Source organism: Onychomys torridus, chromosome 22, assembly GCF_903995425.1.
Source record: "Onychomys torridus chromosome 22, mOncTor1.1, whole genome shotgun sequence".
Lineage (NCBI taxonomy): Eukaryota > Metazoa > Chordata > Mammalia > Rodentia > Cricetidae > Onychomys > Onychomys torridus.
The window spans coordinates 17,973,323-18,000,685 of record NC_050464.1 but is presented as its reverse complement, the minus strand read 5'-3'; the positions used below and the strand labels follow the sequence as shown (position 1 = coordinate 18,000,685).

Genomic DNA, 27,363 nt, shown 5'->3' with positions numbered 1-27,363 from the left:
CGGACCCCCAGTTCCCTGCCTTGAGGATCTGTCTACACTCATGCAGCAGACTTTAGTCTAAGGAGCCTCAGGAATGCTTGAAAAAGCTGTGAGGTTCCTTTTGAGCTGTAAGAACTTTCAGGGTTTGGTTTGTCCAGCTACTGGGTTAAAGACTCCTGTTTAGGTAGCAGCAGAGCTAACAAACTGTGGTCCAGGCTGAGTGAGATGTCTCACACCTTTAACCCCAGCACTTGGGAAGCAAAGGGAAGGGAATTCCTGTGAGTTCAAGGACAATGAGGTGTCATAGTTAGTTTGAGGCCAGCCAGGGTTATATAATAAGACCCCTGTCTCCAAAAAAAAAAAACCAAAAAAACAAAAAACCCAAACCCAGTTATATATAATTTATATACACACACATATATAATCTAATTATTTTTAATTTTTTTTTTTGAGACAAGGTCTCAGTATATAGCCCAGGCTGTCCTTAAATTCAGGATCTTCCTGCCTCAGTCTCCCGAAAGCCAAGATTGCAGGTATGCACTACCAAGCCTGGCTAGAGAGAGGCAGCTGCTGACTGGAGTCCCACGAAAATGTTCTGATACGACACTGAGCAGGTAGGACGCTTATGTTGTTGACTCGCCTTGTGCTGGGGGCTCTTGACTATTTTGCTACTCAGGAAGAGATGAATTATTAGGGTTTTAAAAATGAATGGCTTTTCAGACAGGTGTGTTATTCAGAGAATCCCACTCTATTGCTGTGCGTTTGATTTCCTCTTGCTGGGACACACAAGTGTGACCGCTCTGACCTTAGAAGCAAGGACTGACTACGTTAACCACCTTTGGAAAAGCTGACCCACAGTGAGCACATGGATGGGCTTGATTGGCACAAATGGGCCAACAATGCCACACACACACTGCTTGTTCTGGTCCTTGGACTCAAGAGGAAATGCTAAGCAGAGAAACATTTTTCCGGCACCAGAATAGGCTGTTTCGACTGCAGGTAACTCCTTCCGCCCAACGTGGGTGTCATGTATCTTAGCAGACTTCGGGGATGCTGGGAGTTTTTGGAGTGCCGGCTTAGAAAATACTCGGGAGACAGAGTTGGGGTGGGTGGAGCAGGAAGAAGGGGGTTGATTCACAGTGATCAAACATGAATTAGCCTCACAACCCATTACCCAGCAAAGCTGAGCCACGTCCCATTGTGGGACAGGCCCAAGGAAGTGCCTGCTGGCTGCCACCTAAGAGTCACAGATACAGGAGGAAGACGCCATCTCTCTGCCATCTCCCTGCCCCATCCTACAGATCAGAAGGTCACTTAACTCAGTGGTCCATTTGAGAGTGGCAGAGTGCTGTCCAGCTGCTTGTGTCTAGGTGGCATGCCTTCTGTCCCCACCCTGTCTTCATGGGAGCGAGCACGAGTGGGTAGTGGCAGAGTCGGTCACAGAGCCAGGGTGGTCCCCATCCTTTTTCTTGTTCCTCAATGCTTCGAAGAACCTGCCTGCTTTGGAATCCAGGCCCAGAAATGCCCAGGCATGGCTCTTTAGTCTTGTCTGTGGTCTGTGGAGACTGCTGGCGGAGGGCAAGCCTAGTCAGCCACCCTCAGTCCTGATTGCTCCAAGCATCTCTGGGGCAGGTGTTGTAGGAATATTGTTAGTAATAAATATGAAGAGTCCTACCCCCGAGCCGAGTTCTCATCCCGACGGGAGCAAGTGGGTCTGTTGAATAAGTAGCACACAGAACCATCTTTTTCCGGTTCAGGAGGATGCAGAAGCAGGCAGCTGGAAAAGGAACCACTTCCAGCTCCTTTATATTTGTCCCTCTTAGGACCTTGCCTGGGTTTGAGGGAAGGTGGCCCACGTGACATGGCACAGGAAGTTTGCTCTGGGGATGTAGTGTTGCTGTTCACACCAGCTCCATTCCAGCATGTAATGGGGTGGTGAACCTGTTCACATGAGCTCCTAAGAAAAATGTCCCCAGAACAGCTGGGTCCCTGGCACCTTTTTTTTTTTTTTTAAACTCTGGTGCTCCCTGGCTTGTGAAGGTGGACAGAGGCTTTGGGATGGCACCCAGGGTCCAAAAGTAAAGGCACTAGCTCTGCTTTAGACTTCAGAGGAGAGCTGTCACCCTGGGGAGTGGCCTTGGCCGACGGAAGAGCTGACTGGGAGCACCAAGGCCTAGCCTGAGCCGCACCATGGTGTGTGTGTGGGGGGACCTCCTCTCAGAAGAGCTCAGGGTGGGGATGGGGAGGGGAACCCTTTTGGGGAAAGTTGGCTATGTGAAACTTTTAGAATAAAAGACCCAAACGACTACCTAATAATAAGCAGGAGGGGATCCATCAGATCGCCAAAATTGTAGTGTGAAGTGGGGGCCATTGCTTTGGCGGTCTCCGCCAGGCCTTTGCTCCTTTTCCTCTGACTGGATTCAAACAGTGGTCTGGTTTGGAATCCAGTGGAGTTCAGATGCTCACAAGTTTGCGCAAAAGTCAAAATGCAAAAGACTGGAGGGGGAGTGTGGGGGGAAGAACAGGTATAAGATGCCCCCTCTCCAAGCTCCCAATGACAAGAAGCCTCTCTAAGGACATGACTGGTGAGGAGGTGGATATTAGGCAAGACAGGTTGGCCATGTCGCTGTTTTCTGTGGACCTGAGCTTGCTCACGGCCAACACTGGCCTGCCTGTACGTCAGGGCCATGAGGGGAGTACTCATCATGCATTCGGACAGAGGTGGTGTCCTGAGGGGACACGACGGATGGGCTTCAGTGTTTGTGAATGGGGAGGTCTGCAGGGACCCAGTGTGCCATGACGGGGAAAGCGTCACAAACAGAAAGATAACAAGGGTTACATTCGGACGTGTGGGGCGCTGGCTCGGTCTACTCTTTCTCGGGTATTGCTTCTTGAACAGTAGGAGGCGAAGCTTCTGTCCCTAGAAACAAAAACAACGACAAAAACACATTTTACACGGAAGGAACCTCACGTGTACATGATGTCTTCATGCCAGACTGTTGCCGTGTGAGACTCTCGAGCTCACGACTGCCATACTTTAAAGAAACCTTTAAAAAAGGTATTATTGTGTGTGCGCACGTGCATGTGTGTATATGCGTGTGTGTGTGATGTATATGAGTGCAGGGGCACACACACCAGATTCAGAGTGTGGAAATCAAGAGAACAGATTTCCCGGGAATTGGTTCTATGCTACCGTGGGTTCCAGGAAGTGAACTAAGGTCATGAACCTTTGCACTTTTACCCACCAAACCATCCTCCTGGCTCCACATCGTGCTCCTTTGCTGGCTCTATAGCCAGAACCTCAGAATTAGTGTGTCTTGCCTGCCAGCTCTCCACTGACCACTAATTCATCTACTACAGTTTTGCTAGCAAAGCTGTGTGTGTGTGTGTGTGTGTGTGTGTGTGTGTGTGTGTGTGTGTGTGTGTCTGTCCACACAGGGTGGTGGTGGTGATTCAGTGTTAAGGGCACTGGCTCTTCTTCCAGAGGACCCAAGTTCGAGCCCTACAACCCACATGACAGCTCACAACTGTTTCTATACCTAGAAAATAAAAGTAACTTTTTTTCCCCCCAGAGCTGAGGAACCGAACCCAGGGCCTTGTGCTTGCTAGGCAAACGCTCTACCACTGAGCTAAATCCCCAACCCCTAAAAATAACTCTTTAAAAACAAAATAATAACAAGGTGAGTAACCAGAGAGGGCACTGTAGTGACTAGGACACAAGTTTGCTGGCCAATGTGGAGGCTTTTACAATATTCAGATTTTTTGTTTGTTTGTTTGTTTTTGGGTATACAGTGGAGGGTGGCTTCAAATTCCCAATCTTCCTGCCTCTGTCTCCCAAGTGTTAGGTCTACAGCTGTGCGCCACCCAGGTTACTGCCGAAGCTTGGAAGGGCTATAACAGAAGCTTTTTAATTCTCTACCATGTGCCCATCTTTAGGCTGAAAGGGCATTAAGGAATGAGAAGGAGGGAGGAAGAGGAGGAAGTGACAGGGCAGAGGGACCCGTTCTGTTAGGGGAAAGCCCGTCCCTTCTGCGGCACCCGCAGTCAGCACCCGAGGCGAGCTCACCTTCCTCCCAGCCCTCGGCAACTCCAGCCAGCTCATAGTGTTTCTTCCGAAGCTCTCCTAGTTTCTGACGCTCCTTCTGCAGGTCATTTTCCAGCTCCAGCACCCTAACCTGTGGGGACAGGGTGTGAGATGGTCTGGCATTGGTTTAACTTAGTTAAAAGTTAAAACGCAGCCCCAAGACAAGGACCCACGTAACACAGACTGGCCTTGAACCCTTATTCCTTCACCCCCCCCCCCAAGTGCCAGGACTGCAGGCATACAACACAACATTTAGCCTTTTCTCTTTTTTTCCCCATTTTTAATTTTGTATACAATGGGGGGGGGTGTCATTTGCAACTGAGTGCAGGTGCCCACAGAGGCCAGAAGGTGTTGGACCCCCTAGAACTGGAGTTACAGGGTGTTGTGAGCAAATGCTCTTAACCACTGAGCCACCTCTGTGTTTTTTTTTTTTTTTTGTTTGTTTGTTTGTTGTTGTTATTGTTGTTATTTGTTTGTTTTTCAACAGTCTTGCTATGTAGCCCACACTGGCCACATGACAGTCCTCTTGCCTCAGCCCCTCAAGTGCCAGCATTATTGCATGCATGCCCATACCTAACTTCATTTTCCCCTAAGTTACTCTCTTTCTCTCTGGCTTCTCCCTGGGGAAATGATACTTGGGGTCAACGTGCAGGGAATGGAGCACAGCCCGACCTTAGATGTGGCTGTGGTTTTCTTACCTGAGAATCCATCTCCTGACGCTTGATCTGGGTCAGTGTCATGCTTGAGAAGTCCATACTGTCTGCAAGGATGGATACAGGAAAAGCCAGTCAAATAATGTCCCCAGCTGTGGCGTGACCGTGAGGATGATGGCAGTTCTCCACTGCACTGCCTGGCCTGCCCACTGCCACCATAATGGTTCCAAGCTGAACTGTCCTCACAGGCTCATGTGGGGAACACTTTTTCCTAGCTGTCGGTGCTGTTTTGGGGAGACTGTGGAATGTTTGGAAGGTTGGGCCTGGCTGGCACGTCCCTAGATGTACACCTGTCTTTGTGTGTTTGTTAGTACGTATACCGGAGCACGGCATGTATGTTCATGTGTGTGAGGGTGCAGTGACCATGTGGGTCCAGGAGATTGAACTAGGTTGTCAACCTTGGTGACAAGCTCTCTTTCCCAGTGGGATATCACCAGTCCCTGGATGAGATGGAGAATCACCATGGACACACGTACGGGCGTGTTTGTGGGGGAGTTTCTAGACTAGGTTAATTCAAGTGGGAAAACCTACCCTAGACGTGGGCAGCAGTAATCCATGTGTGGGGTTCTGGACTGAATTAAAAGGAGAAAGTGGAAACTCGGTGTGGTCGCCTTTAATCCCAGCACTTAGGAGGCTGAGGCAGGAGGAGGTCTGTGAGTTCAAGGACAGCCTGGTCTACAGAGTGAGTTCCAGGCCAGCCAGAGAAGTACTCAGTGAGACCTCATCTCAAGAGTGACAGACAGACAACCAAAAAAAGAGAGTGGGGCACCAGTCTTCACCTGCCTCTGCTTCCTGACTGTGGATGCCACGTGACCACGCTCCACGCTCCTGCTGCCCTGCCTTCCCACCACCATGGACTGTACCCTCAGACTGTGAACCAAAATAAACACTACCTTCTTTCATTTTGATGCTTATTTTTTTTACACATTTATTAGTGTGTGCGCACACATGTGTGTGCCATGCTGCTAGAGTGGAAGCCACAGAGACTCAGTTCTCTTCTTCCACCATGTGGGCCCCAGGCATTGAACTCCGGCAGCAGTCACCTCTGAGCCATCTACCAGCCCAAATCCTTCCTTTTTTTTTTTTTTTTTTCTGAGACAGGGTTTCTTTGTGTAGCTTTGCACCTGTCCTGGAACTCACTCTGTAGACCAGGCTGGCCTCGAACGCACAGAGATCCACCTGCCTCTGCCTCCCGAGTGCTGGGATTAAAGACGTGCGCCACCACCACCTGGCAAATCCTTCCTTTTTAAAGGTTGCTTTTATCAGGGTCTTTGGTCTGCCCACAATAATGAGAAAATTAACTAATTCATGGATAACCAGGGTCTGATTCTCTGGGGATAACTAGACTTCTAGTGACTTTTCTCTGACCTCAGGGAAGTAGCAGGAGGCAAAATCTACTTATAGCCTGCCCCTCTAGCAAGGTGGCGGTGGCTCATGCATTTAATCTGAACACTAGGGAGATAGAGGCTGGAAGACCTCTGTGAGTTCAAAGCCATCCTGGTCTGGTCTAGACTGAGTTACCTGACAGCCAGGACTACATATTGAGACCCTGTCTCTAAAAACCAGAAATGTGCCTCACCCCCCAAGCCAAAACAAAACAAACAAAAAATCTTGCTTATGGGGCTGGAGAGATGGCTCAGAGGTTAAGAGAACCAACTGCTCTTCCAGAGGTCCTGAGTTCAATTAGATGGTTGTGAGCCACCATCTCTAATGAGATCTGGCACACGCTTCTGATACATAATAAATAAATCTTTAAAAAAAAAATCATGCTTATGTGAGGTTCTGCCTTAAATTAGCACAGATGTAAAAAGACAAAGCTGGCTTCCCACATGCCAGGGAAGCATTCCAGTGACTGAGCTACATCCCTGGCCACCTACATCCTTCCTAAGAGTGTGACTAGGAAGAGCTGGGTGAGGTGGCACATGCCTTTAATCCATGCACTCAGAGGCAGATGGAGGTGGATCTATGAGTTTAAGGCCAGGACTACACAGTGAGAGAATGTTATGGGGGAGCATCAACAGTGGGAGAAATCCGAACTCTGGCCCCCCCACATTAGTAAACACTTGTATGTGTATGCCCACACCACACATAAAAAAGAGGAACAAATCAATAAAAAACAGAACTAAATTGAGATCATGGGGAAAGAGATTCGGAGTGACTGAAAGGCTACCTGTCTCCTCAATTTGAGATTTGCCGGAAATGGTTGAGGCCACCACAGCGGCCGTGGCCTGGTTCACTCCACGAGAGGCCTGCTGCAGCTGAGTCAGATTGAGGCTGCCCTTGTTAGCTTTCACCTGCCGGGACAAAGGACATTAACGTTCAGGCGACATCAAAAGCAGCGAGGACGGGACCAAACAGCTGGCCTGGTGGTGCTCAGCAATCACCGACTGTTGTTACCAGCCAACCTCCCAAAATCATTGTTTCCTGTGGGACCAGTCTCTGACATGTCTAGAATAGAAAGTGACCCCCGGCATACAGGTTGGGTTACCTACACTACACTCTAGCTTGGACAGTTATCTGCATGAACTCTTCCAGGTGCAGGAAAACCTGGGACCCTAAGAAAGGGAAGAATAAAGACCATTAACGGCTGAAGTTCTGTTTCCCTGGTGAGGAGACCTTGGTCAACAGCTTTGCATGAGTTAAATGGGCCAGTGGTTCAAGTTCAGAGACAAAGGAGGGGCAGACGTTGGTTACATGGACTTTAAAGGCCAAGTCAGGTGGCCTGTAGTCTCTGCTCAGCAGTTTCATCACCAAATACTTTTGTTTTTTTAAGACAGGGTCTCTCTCACTCTGGAGCCTTGGCTGGCCTGGAGCTCACTATGTAGACCAGGCTGGCTTTGAACTCAAGAAGTCCACCTGCCTTTGCTTCCTGAGTACAGGGATCAAAGGTGTGTGCCTGGATACCATACCCAGTGAGCAGATACTGTTTTGATTTTGGATACTAGGAATGGAAACCAGGGCAATGTGTTTTACCAATATCCCACACCCCAGCCCCTCACTGGGGGGTTCTAGGCAGGTGCTCTACCACTGAGCCACACCCCAGTCCCTAACTGGGGGATTCTAGGCAGGGGCTCTACCCATGAGCCACACCCCAGCCCCTCACTGGGTGATTCTAGGCAGGTGCTCTACCACTGAGCCACACCCCAGCCCCTCACTGGGGGATTCTAGGCAGGTGCTCTACCACTGAGCCACAGCCCAGCCCCTCACTGGGGGATTCTAGGCAGATGCTCTACCATTGAACTATGGCCCTTGCCTCTTACCTGCAGATCTTGGGGCAAGTGCTTTGCTAATAAACTATCCTTAGGCTCCCTCCCCCCCCCTTTTATTGTTTTTCAAGATATAGTTTCTCTGTAGCCTTAGAGCCTGTCCTAGAACTTGCTAGATCAGGCTGGCCTTGAACTCACAGAGATCAGCCTGTCTCTACCCCCTGAGTAGTGTGAGCCACCACCGCCCAGCTTCTTCGGCCCATTTTTAATTACTTTCTATCATTTTATTTAATTAGTATTTATGTGTAGGTGGGCATGCTATGGCATGCATATGGAAGTTGTGAGAGTCATCTCTCTCATTCCACCTTGGAGGTCCCAGGGATCGAACTCACATCACCAGCTTTAGCGGCGAGGGTCTTTTCTTAACTGTGCCACCTTGCCAGCCTGTTTCAAGTTTTTCCTCTGAGCCTCTCTGACCCAGCCAGCCTCACAGTGTGCTGGGGCCTCCAGCACCAGCTGCTCCTACCTTGGATGCAGCCACAAGCTGGGCTGTGCTGGCAGCGATCTCGTGTGAGCACACCATCAGCTCCTCGAACTTGCCCTTGCCTTGGACCACAAGATCAGCAGCATCCCTGAGAACCCGGGAGAGACATGAAGGAGGAGGTTGCAGAGAAGAGAAACCCTCACAATCCCACCTCCAGCCAGCCCCTAAGGCCCTGGCCAGGCAGGAAAGGCAGCCTGCTTGCCCGACCCCTGTGTTGTCCTGGGAGACCCCAGGTCCCTTTCAGACTTCCAGTACCAGTCACTACTTTTTGTGTTTATTAGTGTACGTATGCATAAGGGTGTGTGTGTGTGTGTGTGTGTGTGTGTGTGTGTGTGTGTGTGTGAGAGAGAGAGAGAGAGAGAGAGAGAGAGAGAGAGCATGTGGAAGCCAGTGAGCCACCTCAGATATCTTTCCTCAGGTATAGTTTACCTTATTTATAAAAAAATAAAATTTTTTTTGAGACCCTATCTGTCTGGGGTGGATCAATGGAATGGGGAAAGGGATATGGGAAGCCTTTGAGCCAGACACTTACACCATGACGGTGGCTCCCCAACCAACAGCTTTGGAGGCAGATATAAGCCCTTCTGTCCACCGAGAGTTCTTGGCATAAAATTCCTTAGGGGATGCAGTACCCTATGGAAGCAAAAATATGACAGCTTGGTTAGTTGTTTTTATTTTATTATATTTTTATATTTATATATATTTTTTATTTTTTTATTTTAATCTTTAAGCAGATTTCACGCACGAGTGTTTTGTCTGCACGTACACGCATATGTGTGCAGAGGTCAGAAGAGGGGGTCGAACCCCTTGGATCTGGAGTTACAGGTGACTGTGAGCTGCCATGTTGGGTGCTGGTAATTGAATCCTGGTCCTCTGCAAGGGCACAGGTTAACCAACAGGCCACCTCTCCAGCCCGGGTTGTTTTTAGACAGGCTTTTCTACATGGCCTAAGCCACCCTCCAGTTCTTCGTCCTGCTGCTTCAACCTCCCAAGTGCTAGGATTATAGGCACGAACCACCATATCCAGCTTTTTTTTTCTTTTAAATTACATTTATTTATGTATTTTGCGTGTGCATGTGGGTGGGACATGTCCATGCCATGGTGCAAGTGGAAAGCTTGGTCAGAGAGAGGAAAGCTTGTAGGCATTGGTCCTGTCTTTCTCCCATGTATGACCTGGAGCTTGAACTCATGTTGTTAGGCATGGTGGCAAGCTCCTTTACCTGCTGAGCCATCTTGTTGGCCCACTACTCAGCTATTAACGGCTAATTTTATAGAATGTCTACCAAGTCCTAAGTGCCTCTATTCTCCCTTTAGGTATAAGAAAACTAAGATGCAATAAGGCAAAATAACATCCCTAAGGTCTTGGAGGTAATGAATTAAAGTAAATACCCAGCTTTTAAAAGAGATTTAAGCCAGGCAGTGGTGGTGCACGCCTTTAATCCCAGCACTCGGGAGGCAGAGCCAGGCGAATCTCTGTGAGTTCCAGGCCAGCCTGGGCTACCAAGTGAGTTCCAGGAAAGGTGCAAAGCTATGCAGAGAAACTGTCTCGAAAAACAAAAACAAAAACAAACAAAGAGATTTATTTTTAACTTTTAATTGTGTGCATTTGTATAAGAAAATGCAGGTGCCCAGTGATGCCAGAGGCATCTGATGCCCTGGAGCAGGAGATACAGGCAGTTGTGACCCACCTAATGTGGATGCTGGGAACCGAACTCAGACCCCTCAGAAGTGCTCAGCCATCTTTCCAGCCCATAACATTTTTGATTTGAGACAGGGTCTCGATGTATCAACCAGGCTGGCCTTGAACTCACAAAGATCTGCTTGCCTCTGCCTCCCAATACTGGGAATAAACCATGTGTGGTTTTATGAAGCGTCTAGGACGGAATCCATGGTTTTATAGACGTCAAGCAGAGACTCGGCCAATCAAGTTACATCCTTGACTCACGAAGGGAGTTTTGAGAGAAGGCCCAGTTATGTAGCCCATGCTGGGGTCAAACTTGAGATCCTCCTGCCTCAGCCTGATGAGCATTTGGATTATTAAAAGGATTAAGTATCTGCAGGTCTGGGAATTTATAGAGACCTCTCTCCCATGTCTGAGGGATGACAGCACCAGGTTTATTCCTGGGATCTGCCCAATTCCCTAAAGTCCCCAGTTGTCCCTGAAGACCTAGATTCAAGGTGGCAGTGGAGGTTTCCACAGCAGGTTTGTGTGGCCTCGGGAAGCTGGGGCTAGAAGGAACTCGCTGATTGCCCCCTAGAGGCAGCTACTAGGAACCCTCAACTTCACAGTGTCTAGGAAATTTCCCTAAGAATGGCAGCTCTGGGCGGTGGTGGCACACACACTTCTGGGAGGCCGAGGCAGGCGGATATCTGTGAGTTCGAGGCCAGCCTGGTCTCCAAAGTGAGTTCCAGGAAAGGCGCAAAGCTACACAGAGAAACCCTGTCTTGAAAAACAAAAACAAAAACAAAAACAAAACAAACAAACAAAAAAAACAAGAATGGCAGCTCTGCCCGTGAGGGAGGCCAGCTGGAGGCCACAGCAGAGCAGATTCCAGCACACAGGGAAGGAGAAGGAGCTGACACCAGAGCCTGCTTACCCTGCCACTTTCCACGATCTCCTTCTGGAGGTCCTTGGAGGCCACTACGAGGACCTTGATGGCTTGCATCAGGCTGGTACAGGAACCAAGGATCCTAGGAAAAAGAAAGGGTTGGGGATGGGGACAGTAAGCAGAAAGCGGGCAGCTTGCTTTCTCATTCCCAAACCAGGAAACCCCCGAGAAGCAATGAGGGGCAGGTAAGGTGCTGGGACTGCTGGAGGAGCCTGAGGCAAAGCCTTGGAGGAAAGCTGGTGAGGGACACTTCACTCTGGGCCTTGCTTTCAAGGACCGGGCTTACGTACAGCAGCCACCAGGCTCGCACTGACCTTTCGTTCACCTCCAACTTGACTCCTGTGTCTCCTGCTCGGGATTTACTGAGTATTTCCTGTTAAAAAGAAGCACATCTGGTTTCTTCTCTCTTTCTTTCTCTCTCTCTCTCTCTCGCTCTCTCTCACTGGGAAATAAACCCAGGCTTCCTGCATGCTGTTTGATAAACCAGGACCTCAGCCTCTCACTGGGGTATTCTAGGCATGGGCTCTACCACTGAGCCACACCCCAGCCCCTCACTGGGGGATTCTAGGCATGGGCTCTACCACTGAGCCACACCCCAGCCCCTCACTGGGGGATTCTAGGCAGGGGCTCTACCACTGAGCCACACCGCAGCCCCTCACTGGGGGATTCTAGGCAAGCTACATCCCCACCCCAAGAAGCAAGGTTCCTAAATGTATCATGAACCTGAACAACCACCACTGCCTTGATACACTCTGGATCTAACAAGGTGTGGTAGCGTAGAAAGCTGAATCTAGGAAGCTTCATCTCTGTCCTTGTGAGTCAGAAAAACCCCAGACCTCTCATCTATCGGATAGTAGACAGCTGGAGCTGACTGCTCTAGTCAGTAGAGTCTCAACCTTGGCACTTGGGCTGATATGCATGAAACGCCAAGAGCTAGGTATGGTACCTGACCACCAGCTGCTACCAGATCCACAAGGCAGGTGCTCACACCACTGTAGGGAGTAAGTCTTTCACCAAAGAAGCCATGAGACTTTTCCAACAGGACCCATTCAGCTTCTCCTGAGTTCTTTAACACCTACCAGGCGACTTCTGACATTTTATTATTATGACAGTGATAGCTAGCTCTAACAGTCAACTTGACAACCTAGACTCACTCAGCAAGAGAGTCTCAATGACAGACTGTCTACATTGGGTTGGCTTATGGGCATGACTGTGGGAGGGATGTCTTAATTAAATTAACAGATGTGGGGAGATCTGGCCCACTGTGGGCAACACCATTCCCTAGACAGGGGATCCTGAACTTCATTAAGAGTAGAGAAATCACCGGGCAGTGTTGGGGCATGCCTTTAATCCCAGGACTCAGGAGGGAGAGGCAGGTGGATTTCTGTGAGTTCCAGGACAGGAAGGACTACACAGAGGAACCCTGTCTCAAACCACTGCCCCCCCCCCCCCCACTCTGCTCTGGAAAAAAAAAAAGAGTGGAGAAATCAAGTTGAGCACAAGCAAGCAAGAGAACACATATGCATTAATGCCTTCTGCTCTTGACTGCAGATGGGATGTGATGAGCTGCTTCCAGCTTCTGCCATGTGACTTCTCGGTACCCTCAAACTGTAAGCAAAAACAGACCCTTCTCCCCTAAGCAGCTTTTTGTTAAGATGTTTTGTAACAGCAACAGAAATGAAGCTAAATCAATGGCCGTCCTATAGAAACAGGATCTAAGTCTCAGCCAGGGGACGTAACTCACGTAAGTCATGTAACTATCAGGCTGCCTGAAAACTGAACCCCAGGTGGCCTGACACCAAAATGCCCTACCCTGAAGGAAACTCCTCATCTTTCTTTGTAAGGGCCCCGTTTCCATCTCCTCACTGAGGCAGTGACCTTGGCCTTTGGTTTTGTGTTCTTTTCTCTTTCTCTCCTTTTTCTTTTTGAGGCAATATCTCACACAGCCCAGGCTGCCTTCAAGAGCACCTTGAATTCATGAACCTCCTGCTCCCACCTCCCAAGGGCTGAGATCACAGGTTTGCACCATCACACTTGGCAGTTTTGCCTAAGACATTCCCGAGGCCCAGCACTGCCTGAGGGAACTGAGGGAACTGTTGCTGTGGGAAATCCTACACAATCCTCTCACCTCTATCCGGGCGGTGGCAGCTTCAATGGCAGCCGAAGTGGCAGCCATCTCCTTGTCCACAAGGTCACCCAGCTCTTCCTGTTTGATGTCCAGGCCCCTGGGCAGCAGGTCCTGTGAGCAGAAGGTAAAAAGTATCACAGAGGTTAAAAAGACACTTGGTCTTCTCTTAGCTTTCTCTTGGCCCTATCATGGGAACCTTCTGTAAGGCATGGGAGGCAGGCTCTGTCACAGACTCCACCTGAAACTTTCCATGATGTGAATGTTGGAACTGTTATAGAATTTTAGTTAAAGATATATTACATCCTTTTATGCTGTGAAACATTTTTTTTTAAATGATACAAAGATGTGTTGCATTCTTTTATGTTGCATTTGTTTAACTCTGTGAAGCTGCGTGACTTTGCCTGTCGAAAACACCCGATTGGTCTAATAAAGAGGCATGAGAAAGGATATATGGGGCTGGCAGGCAGAGAGAATAAATAGGAGGAAAAATCTGGGAAGAGAAGATTAAGAAGCAAGAAGAGGAGGAGGAGAGAAGGACTCAAGGGGCCAGCCACCCAGCTACACAACTAGCAATGGAGTAAGAAAGTAAGAAGCGGGGTTGGGGATTTAGCTCAGTGGTAGAGAGCTTGCCTAGCAAGCGCAAGGCCCTGGGTTCGATCCTCAGCTCCACATAAAAAAAAAAAAAAAAATTAAATTAAAAAAAAATTAAAAAAAAGAAAGTAAGAAGCCCAGAGGCCAAAGGTAGACTGGAATAATTAAGTTAAGAAAAGCTGTCTAGAGACAAGCCAAGCTAAGACCAGGCATTTATAAATAAGAATAAGTTTCTGTGTATTTATTTGAGAGTTGAATGGCCAGTCCCCCAAAGGATAAAGAACCAAAGAGTAAAATGAAACAACATGAAACCTCATGTTCCTCCCTTCTCTGCATATTTCACAACCATGTCCACGTGGGAGGCCACCAGCCCACAACCCTACATAGCCATTCACTACAGTTATTGTGGCCCTAGGATGGTTCACCTTGATTGACAACTTGACGGGACTTGGAATTGCCATGGAAACAGACCTCTTGGCATGTCTGTGAGGGAGTTTCTAGATTGGGTTAACTCAGTTGGGAAGACCCACTTGAATGTGAGTGGGACCATTCTATGGGCTTGGGGTTTGGGCTTAATAAAAAGGAGAAAACAAGCTGAGCACCAGCATCCATCGCTCTCTGCCTCCTGATGGTGGATGCGATGTGGGTAGCTCCCTGGTGCTCTGCCTCCATGCCTTCTCCTCCAAAGCCTCAAACTGTGAGCTAAAACAAACCCTTCCTTCAGCTGCTTTTGCAGGTGTTCATAACAGCAACAAGAAACTAAACTAATAAAGGCCCAAACTCTGTAGTCATGGGCATCAACTGTACTCATCCCCTTCTTTGACCGTGATAAAACATGCCTTCAGCAGGCCAGTGAGTTAAACACAGCTAGAAAGTCCTTCTGGGGACGGACTTATGTGTGTGTTGGTATCAGCCTGCAATCTTAGCCCATGAGAGGCTGAGGCAGTGGGCCTGTAAATACATGAGCAGCCTGGGCTACACGGTGAGATCCTGTCTCTAAATACAAAGATGTCAGTGACTCTCAGCCCCAGCTCTTTCTGGAGTCCAGGTGGATACGCAGGAGAGATGGTTCAGTGGGTAGGAGGGCTTCCTGCACAACCATGAGCTCTGGGGTTCAGATCCCAGCACCGGCATAAAGAGCTCAGCATCTGGCATGTGACCGCATCCCAAGTTCTGAGTGGGGAAGAGGCAGAGGATGTCTGGAGGTGGCTGGCTTTCAGGTTAGCAGAGACCTCAGGGCTCTCTTGAGACCCAGCATCAAAGGAACAGGCAGAGTGATAGAGGACATTTGATGCCCTCTTTTGGCAAGTTATCTACATACTGGCATGTATGTGCACATGCACTCACATACACACACACACACACACACACACACACACACACACACAAATAAATAAATAAAATCTTTTTTTTTTTAAATGACTTTCTGTGTAGGCATGGTGGTGTGTGCCTGCAATCCTCGTACGTGGGAGGTGGATGCAGGAGAATCAGCCATTCCAGGATATTCTTGGATACATGACAAGTTCTAGGCTAGCCTGGTCTATGTGAGACCATCTCAAAGACAAACAGAAAACCAAACGGGGCTGGAGAAGAGGCTCAGTTAATAGAGTGCTTGTCTAGTACTTATGAAGCCCTGGGTTCCATGCCCAGCACCATATAAACAAGATATTATGGTCTAGACCTGTAATCCCAGGAGACAGAGGCAAGAGGAGAGGAGTTCAGGGTCATCCTTGGCTACATAGAAAGTTCGAGGCTAGCCTGGGCTACACGAGACTTTGTCTCAGACAACCAAACAACATCAAAAAGCAAACCACATCACTAGCAATACCTCTCCAATGGCCTGGATCTTGCGGAGGCAGTTCCTCATGGCTGTGCCGTCAGCTTTCTCCATGGCTTCCTCTTCCTCCAGGGAGGACAGGTAGGCCAGGGTTTCCCTGCCATACTGCCTACAGGCCTCTGTCAGAGCTAGAGACAGAAGAGACAGGTGTTTAAATGCCCCCTGTCGTCCTGGCTCGCAGGGGCATCCTTTCCGCTCTGATACTCACAGTCGGCCGGCTCTGGTGGGGCCCGGAGGCTGGTGGCGCTCCCCTGAATGATGGTGTCACTGGTCAAGTGGGCAAGCAGGGTCACGGAGTGCAGAAGCTCACTGATATCTGCAGGGTGCAGGAAGTAAGGTCTCAGGCCCAGCGGTGGCGCCATTTTCTTTTTAGGTTCATTTTTACTTAATGTATGTGTCTGTGCGGGGATATGTGCTCAAGAATGCAGATACCCATGGAAGCCAGAAGAGGGCATCAAATCCCTTGGAACTGGGGTTTCAGGCAGCTGTGAGCAGCCTGAGGTGAGGGGGGGTTGGAGGATGGCACTGGTTCCTCTGCAAGAGGCTCTTAACCCCTGGGGCCATTTCTCCAGCTCCTGGTTGGACATCTGTACATATTTGCACCTGGCCTGGTTGCCCCTAGTGACAGAGCTCGCGTCCTCTGGATCTCTGGTCCTTTTACCTTCTGGGCAGGACAGATACTGGCTGCGGTTCTTTTCCAGTTGATCGAGGCAGCTGGAAACAGCCTTGACTTTGGAGAGAAGGTGATCTGAGGGGAGACAGGAAGTCAGCACATGAGTTCTCACGATTTGTTCTACATAAGCAGCTGGGTGGGCAGGATGACCCACTGAGAGTCCCTGACCCATCAGCTTTTTCTTACATAGGAGGGCTGCTGGCTGTCCATGTTCTCATGGGATGTACATAATCTATTTGCTTTTCTTTCTTTCTTTCAGATTTTATTTATTTATTATATATACAGTGTTCTGCCTGCATATATGCCTGCAGGCCAGAAGAGGGCACCACCAGATCTCATTACAGATGGTTGTGAGCCACCATGTGGTTGCTGGGAGCTGAACTCAGGACCTCTGGAAGATTAGTCAGTACTCTTAACCTCTGAGCCATCATCTCTCCAGCCCCCTTGCTTTTCTTTCTTGTGAGACAGGGTTTCATGGTAATCCAGGCTGGCCTTGAACTCAAGGATGACCTTGAACTTCTAATCTTCCTGCTTCCTTCCTCAAAGTTTTGGGATTACAGGCATGTACCACCAGACCTAGCATCCATGGTACTACAACTAGAACCCAGGGCTTCGTGCATGCTAGGCAAGTACTCTACCAACTAAGCCACGACCCCTCTATTTCTCACTTCACTACTGTCCTAGGGTACTGCTCACTAGAGGGGCATGGCACGCTGTAAGTTCCGAACCTCAAGTGCCTCTTAAAAGCTCATGATATTATTATTATTATTATTATTATTATTATTATTATTATTTTATTGAGACTCTAGAACTCACAAATATCCTCCTGCCTCTGCTTCTCAAGCCTAAGTCCACATTCCAATGCTTGGTTAGTTTCCCAGTTTTGGTGCTATTTGGGGAGGCTATGGAAATGTAGGAGGTGGAGCCGATTTGGGGGAAGCAGGTCACAGGGGGCAGATCTGGGGAATCGGTTCTTCCTGCCTACTTCCTGCCTTGCTCTCCGCTCACGGTCCACCATGTTATGAACAGCCTCCACCACACGTTCCTACAGCCACATCTCCCTCTTCACTGTGGCCCGGAACCTTCTGGAACCGGCCCATGTGAATCTTTCCTCCCTTAAGTCATTTCTGTCATGCACTACGGTCAGAGGGATATGGTAACAACCGGGACACTGGCTGAGGCAGTGCGTGCCTCACCTGCCTGGCTTCGACATCACAACCATGCAGGCGGCATGCCGCATTCTCCAATTTAACTGACTTAGGATGGGAAGAGCGGGCATGACTCAGAGGCTCCTGCAGGCGGCTGGGCCGAGGGCCCTCTGAGCCAACCCCAACAGGAAGTTACCAGGCAGCTGGGCCCAGCAGGTGGGCATCTGGAAGCCTACCTGTGGACCCCGCGCAGCTGATGAGGGCAGGCTCTTCAAGCTGGCTCAGTGCCTCCTGAATCTCACGCTCCGCAGCCTTCCTGGTCCCCGCCAAGAGTGTTCTCCTCTGGTCCTTTACCTGCCGGCACATGGACTCCTAGAAAAAGGTCAGGGAGGCGAGTGTCGGCTGGGCATACCACAACGATCCGAACCCCAAGGCAGGCATCCACCAGGGACCACACTGGGATTCCTGGCCTCCCGTGGGGGTGCTAGTGAGATCGAAGCTGGTCAGCTCCACACAGAAAACAATACTCCCAGCGTAGCATGCAGCTGACTTCCCAAGGAGTGCTAACTTGTCATCTTCATTAAGACAAGCCTTCATTAAGACACGGCTGGCTGTGTCTATCACCTCTGGCTGTGTCTATCAGAGTATTTCTAGCATGGGGCCTCTGGAAGAGCAGCAAGCATGGGGCCTCTGAGCCATCTATCCAGCCCATATTTTATTAGGCAGCGACCCGTATCTCAAGTTGGCCTCAAACTCGGTATTAGGGAGCTGAGGGTAACCAGAACTCCTGATCCTCTTGTCTCCACATCCTGAGTGCTGGGATTAACAGGTGTGAGCCTGCATACCAACTCAGTTGATGTGGTTTGGAGACTGAACTCAGGGCCCAGTGCATGATGGACACACGCTCTGCCCACTGAGGTACAGCCTTGGCCCACACACTCTTCTTATACAAAAAGACTTGGCTTTAGAAACTACGTTCACAGAAAGCCTTTGCCGTCAGCCACAATGGCCTTGAACCCTTCACTGCACACCTGTCTCTGGCTTCCACGGTGTCCCAGTGGATGTCTGTTACTTGCCTGGGTACTGGCCAGTCGGGTCTGGGTGCTTTCCAGCTGGTCTCGGAGGGTGGAGAACTCTTGCTCTCTCTGAGTGGCGGCAGCTGCCAAGCTGCCCTTTTCCTTCTCCAGTTCGGCGATCTGTGTCAGCCACTTCGCCTCTGACTGCAGAGGTCACCATGTGGAAACAGGAAGAAACTGAGGAAATTAAACGGCCCCCTCAACTGGGCCTCCAGATCCACCTTCTGGCTCCAAAAGGCAGGGGGTGGTAGCCTGTCTACATGCCTATCGCTGCCTCAAAGAGTAACTGTGGGTTACACTGGGGGCCAGAGGGCTCTCGGGAGGGACCCAGGCACTGGACAGAGGAGTGGCTCACCTGGGCAGAGGTTTCCAGGTTGCTGTGGAGGACCTGTAGCTCTTGTCTGCTCGTGGCTAGTTCATGCTTGAGGTTCTCGAGAACATCCTGTTGTTCTTGAGTCTGAAACAGAGGCAAAACAGGAACACTGTGAGCTGGAGAGTCATGAGAAGGAATACACACATACACACATGGAAACATTGCCCAAGCCTTTTTTTTTTTTTTTGGTTTTTCGAGACAGGGTTTCTCTGTGAAGTTTTGGAGCCTGTCCTGGATCTCGCTCTATAGACCAGGCTGGCCTCGAACTCACAGAGATCCACCTGGCTCTGTCTCCCGAGTGCTGGGATTAAAGGTGTGCACCACCCCCGCCCGGCGTTCCCAAGCTATTGATTGAGACTGTGACTCCACTGGGTTGAAGGGCAGGCTGGAAGGTGATAACCCAGACCTCACCAACAACTTTTCTTTTCTCATAGTAATTTGGAAGATTAGTTTACCAGTCATAAAAAATCATGACACACACACACACACACACACACACACACACACACACACACACACATAATGTATTTAAATAGCCCAGGCTGGCCTTGAACATGCTATACATCCAAGGAAGACCCTGGACTTCTGTTCCTCCTGTCTCCACCTTCCAAGTGCTGGGATTACAGACGTGCACCTGGTTTATGCCTGGTTTATGTGGTGCTGGGGATGTCACCCAGGGCCTCCCTAGGTGACCCTGCTTGGTAAACACTCTACCAATTGAGCAACACGTCCAGTCCCCAGCACCTGCTCTTCTGAGTGGCCTCCAAAGGCCCTCTGGAAACTACTCATGGAGCGTATGATGAAGTCCTCTGATCCATGCCTGCCTCAAAGCCCCTTTGCAGGGGTCGAGTGGCTAAAGGTGCTTGCTGCTGATCTAGATGATCTGAGTTCAAGCCCCCAGACCCACATGGTGTGAGAAGCAAACCTAAACGCACATGTTGTCCTCTGATTTCAACACGCATGCTGTTATATGTACACACACATATAAAACACTAGTAAAAGTCCACTTCCGGTAGACACCTCCCTTCTACATCCCAAGTGCCTCTCCTGCTCACCTTCCGCTGGGCCTGGTCACTTACACGTGCAAAGGAATCTTCTAGTTCTTTTTTTTCTCTTTCCAAATCCACCTGGGCTTGCCTGGCCACAGACACCTGTTTGGTGACCTCCGCATTCTGAAAGGGGAGAAGAGCATCTTGAGCTGACATCTCTCAGGCTCAACTCACATCTTTCTTCCAGTACCAATAATTTCTATCAGACTGTGAGTATTCAGGAAGCAGACACAGGAGAAGTTTTTTCCTACCCCAGAGGAAGCCAGAATCAGGCCACGACCTTCAGAAGTTAGACTGCCAAAATTTACAAAAATACATAGATGTCTGGTGTAGTGTTTCTCCAGGCTGGCCTGGAATTCACTGTGTAGCCCAGGCTAGCCTCAGACTCACAGCAATCTTCCTGCCTCTGCTCCCTAAGTTTTGGGGATTGCAAGTGTAAGATAGGATACTTACTTATTTATTTTTTGAGGTAGGATCTTACTATTTAGTCCTGGCTGCCCTGGAGTGCTGGGTTTAAAGTCATGTGCCACCAAACCTGACTATTTTCTGGGGGGCAGGATCTTGCCTCTGCTTTCTGATAGAATTACAGGTGTCTTCCACTATGCCCAGCTCAAAGGAAGGGTGACTTGAACTGTGGCTGGCGTACAAGAGAGAGCTCAAGAAGCTGAGGTGAAGACATGGGACCGCAAGAGCCGGAGAGATGGTTAAGTGCTTCAGAGCACTCTCTGCTCTTTCGAAGGACCCAGGTTTGGTTCCCAGCACCCATGCTGGGTGGCTCACAATTGCCTGCGATTTCAGCTTCAGAAGATCTGACGCCCTCTTCTGGCCTCCTCAAGCAACTGCATACACACATACACACGCACATGCACACACACACACACACACACACACACACACACACACACGCTCACTCATACACACAGACGAGGAATAAGTAAACAGAGTGCATCTGGGAGGAACCCCAAGGTCTGTACTCTTTCTCCTGAAATGTGGGGTTTACAGGAGGACTAAAGGGGTCCAGGTTCCTACCTTCCGCAGCAGGTCGGCATGGTTCTGAACCAGCTCGCTATACTTCTCTTTTAGCTTGCTATATCGCTGTTCGTTGGCTTGGGCCTTTCCTGCATTGGGAAAGACCAAGGTGAGGCCTCTGCCCAGGATGGGATCTCCCTACCTTCCCTCCAGGAAGCTGGGGGCACTAAAGATGTTTTTATCCTTATTTATTTATTGATTTCCTTCCTTCCTTCCTTCCTTCCTTCCTTCCTTCCTTCCTTCCTTCCTTCCTTCCTTCCTTCCTTCCTTCGACAGGGTTTCTCTGTGTAACAGCTCAGGCTGTCCTGGAACTCGCTCTGTGGACCAGGCTGGCCTTGAACTTATTAAAGTGATCCACCTGCTTCTCCTCCTGAGTGCTGTTTTGTTTTTTGTTTTTTTTTTTTCCCCAAAGACATGGTCCCATGTAGCCCAGGCTGGCCTCAAACTGGCTATGTAACTAACATGACTATAAACCTCTGATCCTCCTGAATGCTGGGACTACAGCTGTCTACCACCACATTCAGCTAGATGTTATCTAATTAATTAATGTGGGGTTTTTATTGGGAGAGTAGGTCTTGCCCAAGTTAGCCTTATGATCATCCTCCTGCCTTATCCTCCAGAGTTCTGGAATTACAGGTAAAACAAAACACCTGTACTATACCGGACATAAAGGTTGTCTTCTTTGAAAAACATTCCCCTGAATCAAATTCTTTTGCAGATTGATGCCTACAAACAGTGCAGTAATTTGAGAAAAAAAAAAAAAAAAAAAGACCCCCAAAGGGAGTGGAACTGTTAGGTGTGGTCTTGCTGGAGGACGTGTGTTCCCGTGGGGGTGGGCTTTGAGGTCTCCTGTGCTCAAGCTACACCCAGTGAGGCAGACCACTTCCTGTTGCCTGCAAGTCAAGGTGTATTAACTCTCACCCCCTGCTCCAGCGCCATGTCTGCTTGTACTCCACCACGGTGACAACAGACTGAACCCGCCAACTGTAAGCCAGCCCCCACCCCCCCCCCCTTTAAAAATGTTTGCCCTGAGTCGCCGTGGTCATGGTGTCTCTTCACAGCAATAGCAACCCTAACTAAGAGTCACAGCATTCACGTCAGCCCTGCTTTAAGGTTCATGTCCGCTTTGCCCCCGGAGGTCTCTGTCTTGCTTCCTCTCTTAGAAGTTCCCACTCCGGGGACAGGAGCTCCCATCATCACTGTGTCTGTGGTTACTGCGGGCCCAGCTGGGTCACCAAACCCGCCTCTGCACCCGAGGCCAAGGGCAAGCACCGCGGGCTTTACTTATGGGAAGCAGCTCCAAGCCGCCTTGCTCCCGCCCGCACCCGCAGCCCCAGCCCCTCACTTTCTATCTCCGTCAGGCTGCGCTGTGCCTTCTCCGTGTCTTCTCGCTGCCTCTTCAGCTCATCCAGCTCCGCACGCAGGAACTCGCAGTCATCCGTCGCCTGCCGCCCGAGGTGCTGCTGCTCAGCCAGCTCGGCCTCCAGCTCACTCACGCGGCCCTTCAGCTGCAGCATGGCCCGCTGGCTCTGTGAGGGGCACCCGGGGTAAGGAGCCTGCTCCTGTGAGGCTGCCCCGTGGGGGCACCAGGCAGGACCGGGGTGACTGATCTCTTGGTGGCATTGACCCATTATGGTTGATCTCCGTATCTTCAAATTTCCTGACCCACAGATCCAACCAACCCGACAGAGAACATTTTTTCTGTCTTTGTTTCAGTGCTCTGGGTAGGGAGCCTAGGGTCTTATTCATGTTAGGCCAGTAGCTGTACTGCTGAGCTATACCCTCAGCCCCTCACTGGGGGTTCTAGGGAGGGGCTCTACCACTGAGCCACACCCCAGCCCCTCACTGGGGGTTCTAGGGAGGGGCTCTACCACTGAGCCACACCCCAGTCCCTCACTGGGGGATTCTAGGCAGGGGCTCTACCATTGAGTCACACCCCAGCCCCTCACTGGGGGATTCTAGGCAGGGGCTCTACCACTGAGCCACACCCCAGCCCCTCACTGGAGGATTCTGGGCAGGGGCTCTACCACTGAGCCACACCTCAGCCCCTCACTGTGGGGATTCTAGGCAGGTGCTCTACCACTGAGCCACACCCCAGCCCCTCACTGGGGGATTCTAGGCAGGGGCTCTACCACTGAGTCACACCCCGGCCCTTCACTGGGGGATTCTAGGCAGGGGCTCTACCACTGAGCCACACCCCAGCCCCTCACTTGGGGATTCTAGGCAGGTGCTCAACTGCTCAAATCCCCCCTCCCCCATCTCCAGTCCTTTACTGAGGGATTCTAGGCAAGCCCTCCACCAATGAGCCATGCCTCCGGACCCTTCCAGGGGCATTTTAGCTCCATTCTCTACAAGTGAACCACACTTCTAGGCCATCACTGGTGAATTTTAAGCAGACCCTCTCTGGCTGAGGCCTATCGTCCACTCCTTACTGAGGGATTCTAGGCAGGCACTCTATCACACTCCAAGCTCCTCCCCGATAGATTTAGACAAGTCATGGATCATTGAGCCACACAGCCCCAGCTGCTAAATCAAGCTTTCTCAAGGCCCTTATGAGAAAAATTGGTCTTTCTCATCACGGTCTGAAGGCCAAGCCAGAACCATGGCTCCCAGGGACACGGGTCCCCAGCTTAACTGCCATCCTAAAGTCACATGACATGACAATGAATTCTAATTGAGACTTTGAGATGACCAAATTCACTGGCTTTGTCATGTCTTAGGACAGGGTCCAAATCATATCAGGAGACCAATGACGAGTGCCAGGTGTCGGGGAAGCCCAAGGGCGGACGGATCCTAGCACGCACCTCAGTCTTCATGCTGTCCAGCTGTCCTGTCAGCCCGCTGATCTCTCTGTAGAGGCGTTCAATCAAGTGGTCCCTGAGAAGAGAAGGGCAGGCCTGGAGTCAGTACACCCCACCCCTCCTCTCCATGTAAACAGACAGACTGGAAAATGAGGGGAAGGCTGGTGTTAATTTGGGGCCATTCTCTTAAACAAAAACTTTTTTGTTGTTACCAGATATCTATTGGAGGACGATTCTCTCTCCCTCTTCCCCTCCCTTCCCCTGGCATGCTAGAATTACGGACATGTGCTACTTTATCTGGTTTGTGCGGTACTGAGGGGTCTCTGCATGCTAGGCAGGCACTCTACAAATGGAGCCACATCTCTAGCCCCATGGATAATAATGATTCTTTGCAGTATAAATTTTACAGTTACCTTTTCTCATCTGCGGGTTCTAGATCTGTGCATTCAACAGACTGGGGATGGGAAATACTTGGCGAGAAAAACAATTGCATCTAGATCGACTATGTATTTTTATGTATTTTATATGGACTTTTGTCCATATAAAGAGGTGATTTAAAGGGTACAGAAGGGGAGGAATGTAGGTTCTAGACATATAGTATCCAGTCTTATAGTGGAGTCTTGCACAGTGGCTGAACTTTGTAACTGTGTGTGTCTGTGGGGGTGATTCTGGAACTAATAGCCCCAGGATACCTAGGGTGGTTGTATCTTAAACATGAGGTACCTTATGCCTACACCCACATGTTCACAGTTACTGACCTGGGATAAAGGGGGTCATATTTGGAGAGGGATTAAGAGACTAAAACAATTTTTTAGATTTATGTGTGTGCCTCTGTCTGTTAGTATATGTACATGTGTGTGGGGTGCTCTTGGAGTTCAAAGAGGGTGTTGGATCCCCGGGAGTTACAGACAGTTATGAGTCACTTAACATGGGTGCTGGGAAGTGAACTTCACGTAGCAAGGGCTCTCAGCCACCCAGCCATTTCTCTAGTCCTGGCCCTTTCTATAGTTGGAGACTGAAGCCCAGGCCTTAGGCATGCTAAGTGAGTGTTCTACCACTGAGCTAACTCCTAACTCTTTCTCACTGTGGGTGAGGCGGCAGCTCTGGAGGTAAAGGCCAGTGCTCCCAAGCCCAATAACCGGAGTTTGGAAGGAGAGAAATGACTCCAGAAAGCTCTCTGACTTCCACGACTACATCTTGGCATGTCCCACCCCACCGCCTGGACCCACATCACATATACATGATCAAAACAAACAAAACAAACAAACAAACAAAACCCAAATATAACAACAAATCTCTTTTCTTAAAGAAGTGCTGTGCCAGAGAGATAAAGAGAAGGCTCAGTAGTCAAGAGCACTTGTTCTTGTGGAGGACCAAGTTCAGTCCCCAGGACCTATGCTGGGCGATTCAGAACTCCCTGCAATTATAGCTCAAAAAGATCCAATACCTATTTCTTGCCTCCATGGCTACACACACACACACACACACACACACACACACACACACACACACACACAAAACGGTGGTGAGCAAAAGGGAAGACACCCAACATTAACCTCTAGCCACCACACAGGCACACATAGGCAAGTGCACTAACACACACATGTGTGTACATATCTACCACCCCATACACACACACACACACACACACACACACACACACACACACACACACACACACAATTCCTTCCTCTTGGTTGTAAGGCAGACCAGGGCTTAACTTCATTTCTAGGCCATGGGCTTCCACCCAGCACGGACTCACTTCTCATCCTTGTTCACACCATTTTGATTGTTGAAATTGAAGGGGTCGCTGCTTGACGAGCTGCCGAAGATGTCATCGAACTTGTTGTCAAACAAATTCTGCAGTGATTGGCAGGGTGGGGGAAGGGCAAAGAACAAGTCAGAGACCTAGAAAATTGTTCGGGTGTGCATGCGGGGGATAGGTTATCATGCAATTAACTATTTCATTTTTTTAGACGGGCACACAATGTAGCTCAGGCTGGCCTGGAACTTACTCTACAGACCAGGCTGGCCCCAAGCTCTTAGAAATATCCCTCTGCTTCTGCCTCCTGAGTACTGGCATTAAAGTGTGTGTTACCATGCCTGGCTCCTTCCTTCCTTCCTGTCTGTCTGTCTTTGTACTTAAACAAAACTTTTTAGCCTGCATGTCTGTCTGTATACTGTGTGTTTACCTGGCACTCACAGAGGTCAGAAGACAGTGTGCGCAATTAAAGATGATTGTGAGCCACCTTGTGGGTGCTGGGAATCAAACCCGGTCCTCTTCAAAAGCAACAAGTGCTCTTAATGGCTGAACCAACTCTCCAGCCCTTCGTAATTTGGGGACAGGGTCTCATGATGTGCTGTGTGGCGGAAGCTGACTTCGAATTTTTCTTTTCCTGCTTCTACCTCCCAGGTACTGTGATCAGAGGCATGCTTGGCTTCAGGATTTTGTTTTCTTGGTTTGGCTGAGACCTATCTAGGATCACTCCAGGAGCTGAGTACAGGGGCTCAGCCTACTTTCTTATGAGAAAGAGGAACCTAACTAGGCACTCTGGCATACATGTATAGTTGTACCCATCTTAGAGGCAGAGGCAGGAGGATTTTGAACCCAGGAATTTGAAACCAGCATGGGCAACATAGTGAGACGCCATGTCCAAATATTAAAGCCAAGCAGGCCTTGTCTGAGCAGATACACCCAAGCTAGGAGCCTCTCCCATCTTTTGTCTCTTCTAGGGGCAATTGGAAGGGCCAAATTCCTCTCCCAAGGCTCCTGTACCTGCTGGGAGGCATCCATGTCCATGAGGTCATCCTTCTCCAGGACAGGCTCACTGTCTGGAGAAGACACCTCGGCCGGGATCACCACCACCGGACTGATGTGCTCGGACAGTGCTGAGGCGCGTAGGAAGTTAGGTGGATTCTGGAGAAGCAAGACACACCATTAAAGGATGCTTACCTGCCAGGCCCTGGAGCCATGCAGAGCCCCTCACGGGTGCACTCACCTCAGGCAACTGGGGGATCTGAATGAGCCGCTTGAAGTACTGCAGGTTGCTGGAGCGCTGGAACAGATCTTTCAACCTGGGAGTACACGAGCATCTCAGGGGTGCTGGGTGTGGCTGGCTGCCAGTCCCGGGAACACAAGGAACACACCTCCCCAGCATTCCCACCCTCTGTCCACCTTAAAGGCACACGCTTGTGGTGGGCTGCCCTCCATGACGCCAGGATTCAACACTCCCCCCCCCTCTCTCATACACACACACACACACACACACACACACACACACACACAAATATATGGAAATAAAATTTCAAAAATGGTACTTCAGACTGAGGTCTTTTACAGTGAGTTCTCAGTCACCAGTGATGAGAAAAGAATAATTAATGCTGCAGATCCTGTTGAAGACTGGACAGTCTCAGAGACGGTCAGTCTTGATGACAACTTGACAGACTTAGAATCACCACGGGGACACACTTCCGGGTGTTGTCTGTGAGGGTGTTTCCTTAGAGGTTTAACTGAGGTGAGAAT

General features: G+C 49.8%; 1 protein-coding gene across 1 annotated transcript in view; it reads right to left on the bottom strand.

Annotated features, from left to right (window-relative positions):
- Nucleotides 1–445: 445 nt before the first annotated feature.
- The window catches only part of Hip1 (huntingtin interacting protein 1), a 119,341-nt gene continuing 92,423 nt past the window's right edge, over nt 446–27,363 (bottom strand). The window contains exons 9-30 of the mRNA XM_036172374.1: nt 26,840–27,015; nt 26,617–26,757; nt 25,603–25,700; nt 23,844–23,916; nt 22,385–22,568; nt 21,040–21,128; nt 20,017–20,133; nt 18,944–19,045; nt 18,589–18,732; nt 17,749–17,884; nt 16,353–16,439; nt 15,900–16,007; nt 15,683–15,819; nt 13,264–13,374; nt 11,450–11,508; nt 11,124–11,217; nt 9,059–9,159; nt 8,509–8,614; nt 6,947–7,070; nt 4,762–4,823; nt 4,046–4,154; nt 446–2,899 (exon numbers count right to left, since the gene is read on the bottom strand). Of these exons, the coding sequence (XP_036028267.1) occupies nt 2,847–2,899; nt 4,046–4,154; nt 4,762–4,823; nt 6,947–7,070; nt 8,509–8,614; nt 9,059–9,159; nt 11,124–11,217; nt 11,450–11,508; nt 13,264–13,374; nt 15,683–15,819; nt 15,900–16,007; nt 16,353–16,439; nt 17,749–17,884; nt 18,589–18,732; nt 18,944–19,045; nt 20,017–20,133; nt 21,040–21,128; nt 22,385–22,568; nt 23,844–23,916; nt 25,603–25,700; nt 26,617–26,757; nt 26,840–27,015 (2,411 nt within the window). The 3' untranslated portion in view covers nt 446–2,846. The remainder of the gene's footprint in view (nt 2,900–4,045; nt 4,155–4,761; nt 4,824–6,946; nt 7,071–8,508; nt 8,615–9,058; nt 9,160–11,123; nt 11,218–11,449; nt 11,509–13,263; nt 13,375–15,682; nt 15,820–15,899; nt 16,008–16,352; nt 16,440–17,748; nt 17,885–18,588; nt 18,733–18,943; nt 19,046–20,016; nt 20,134–21,039; nt 21,129–22,384; nt 22,569–23,843; nt 23,917–25,602; nt 25,701–26,616; nt 26,758–26,839; nt 27,016–27,363) is intronic.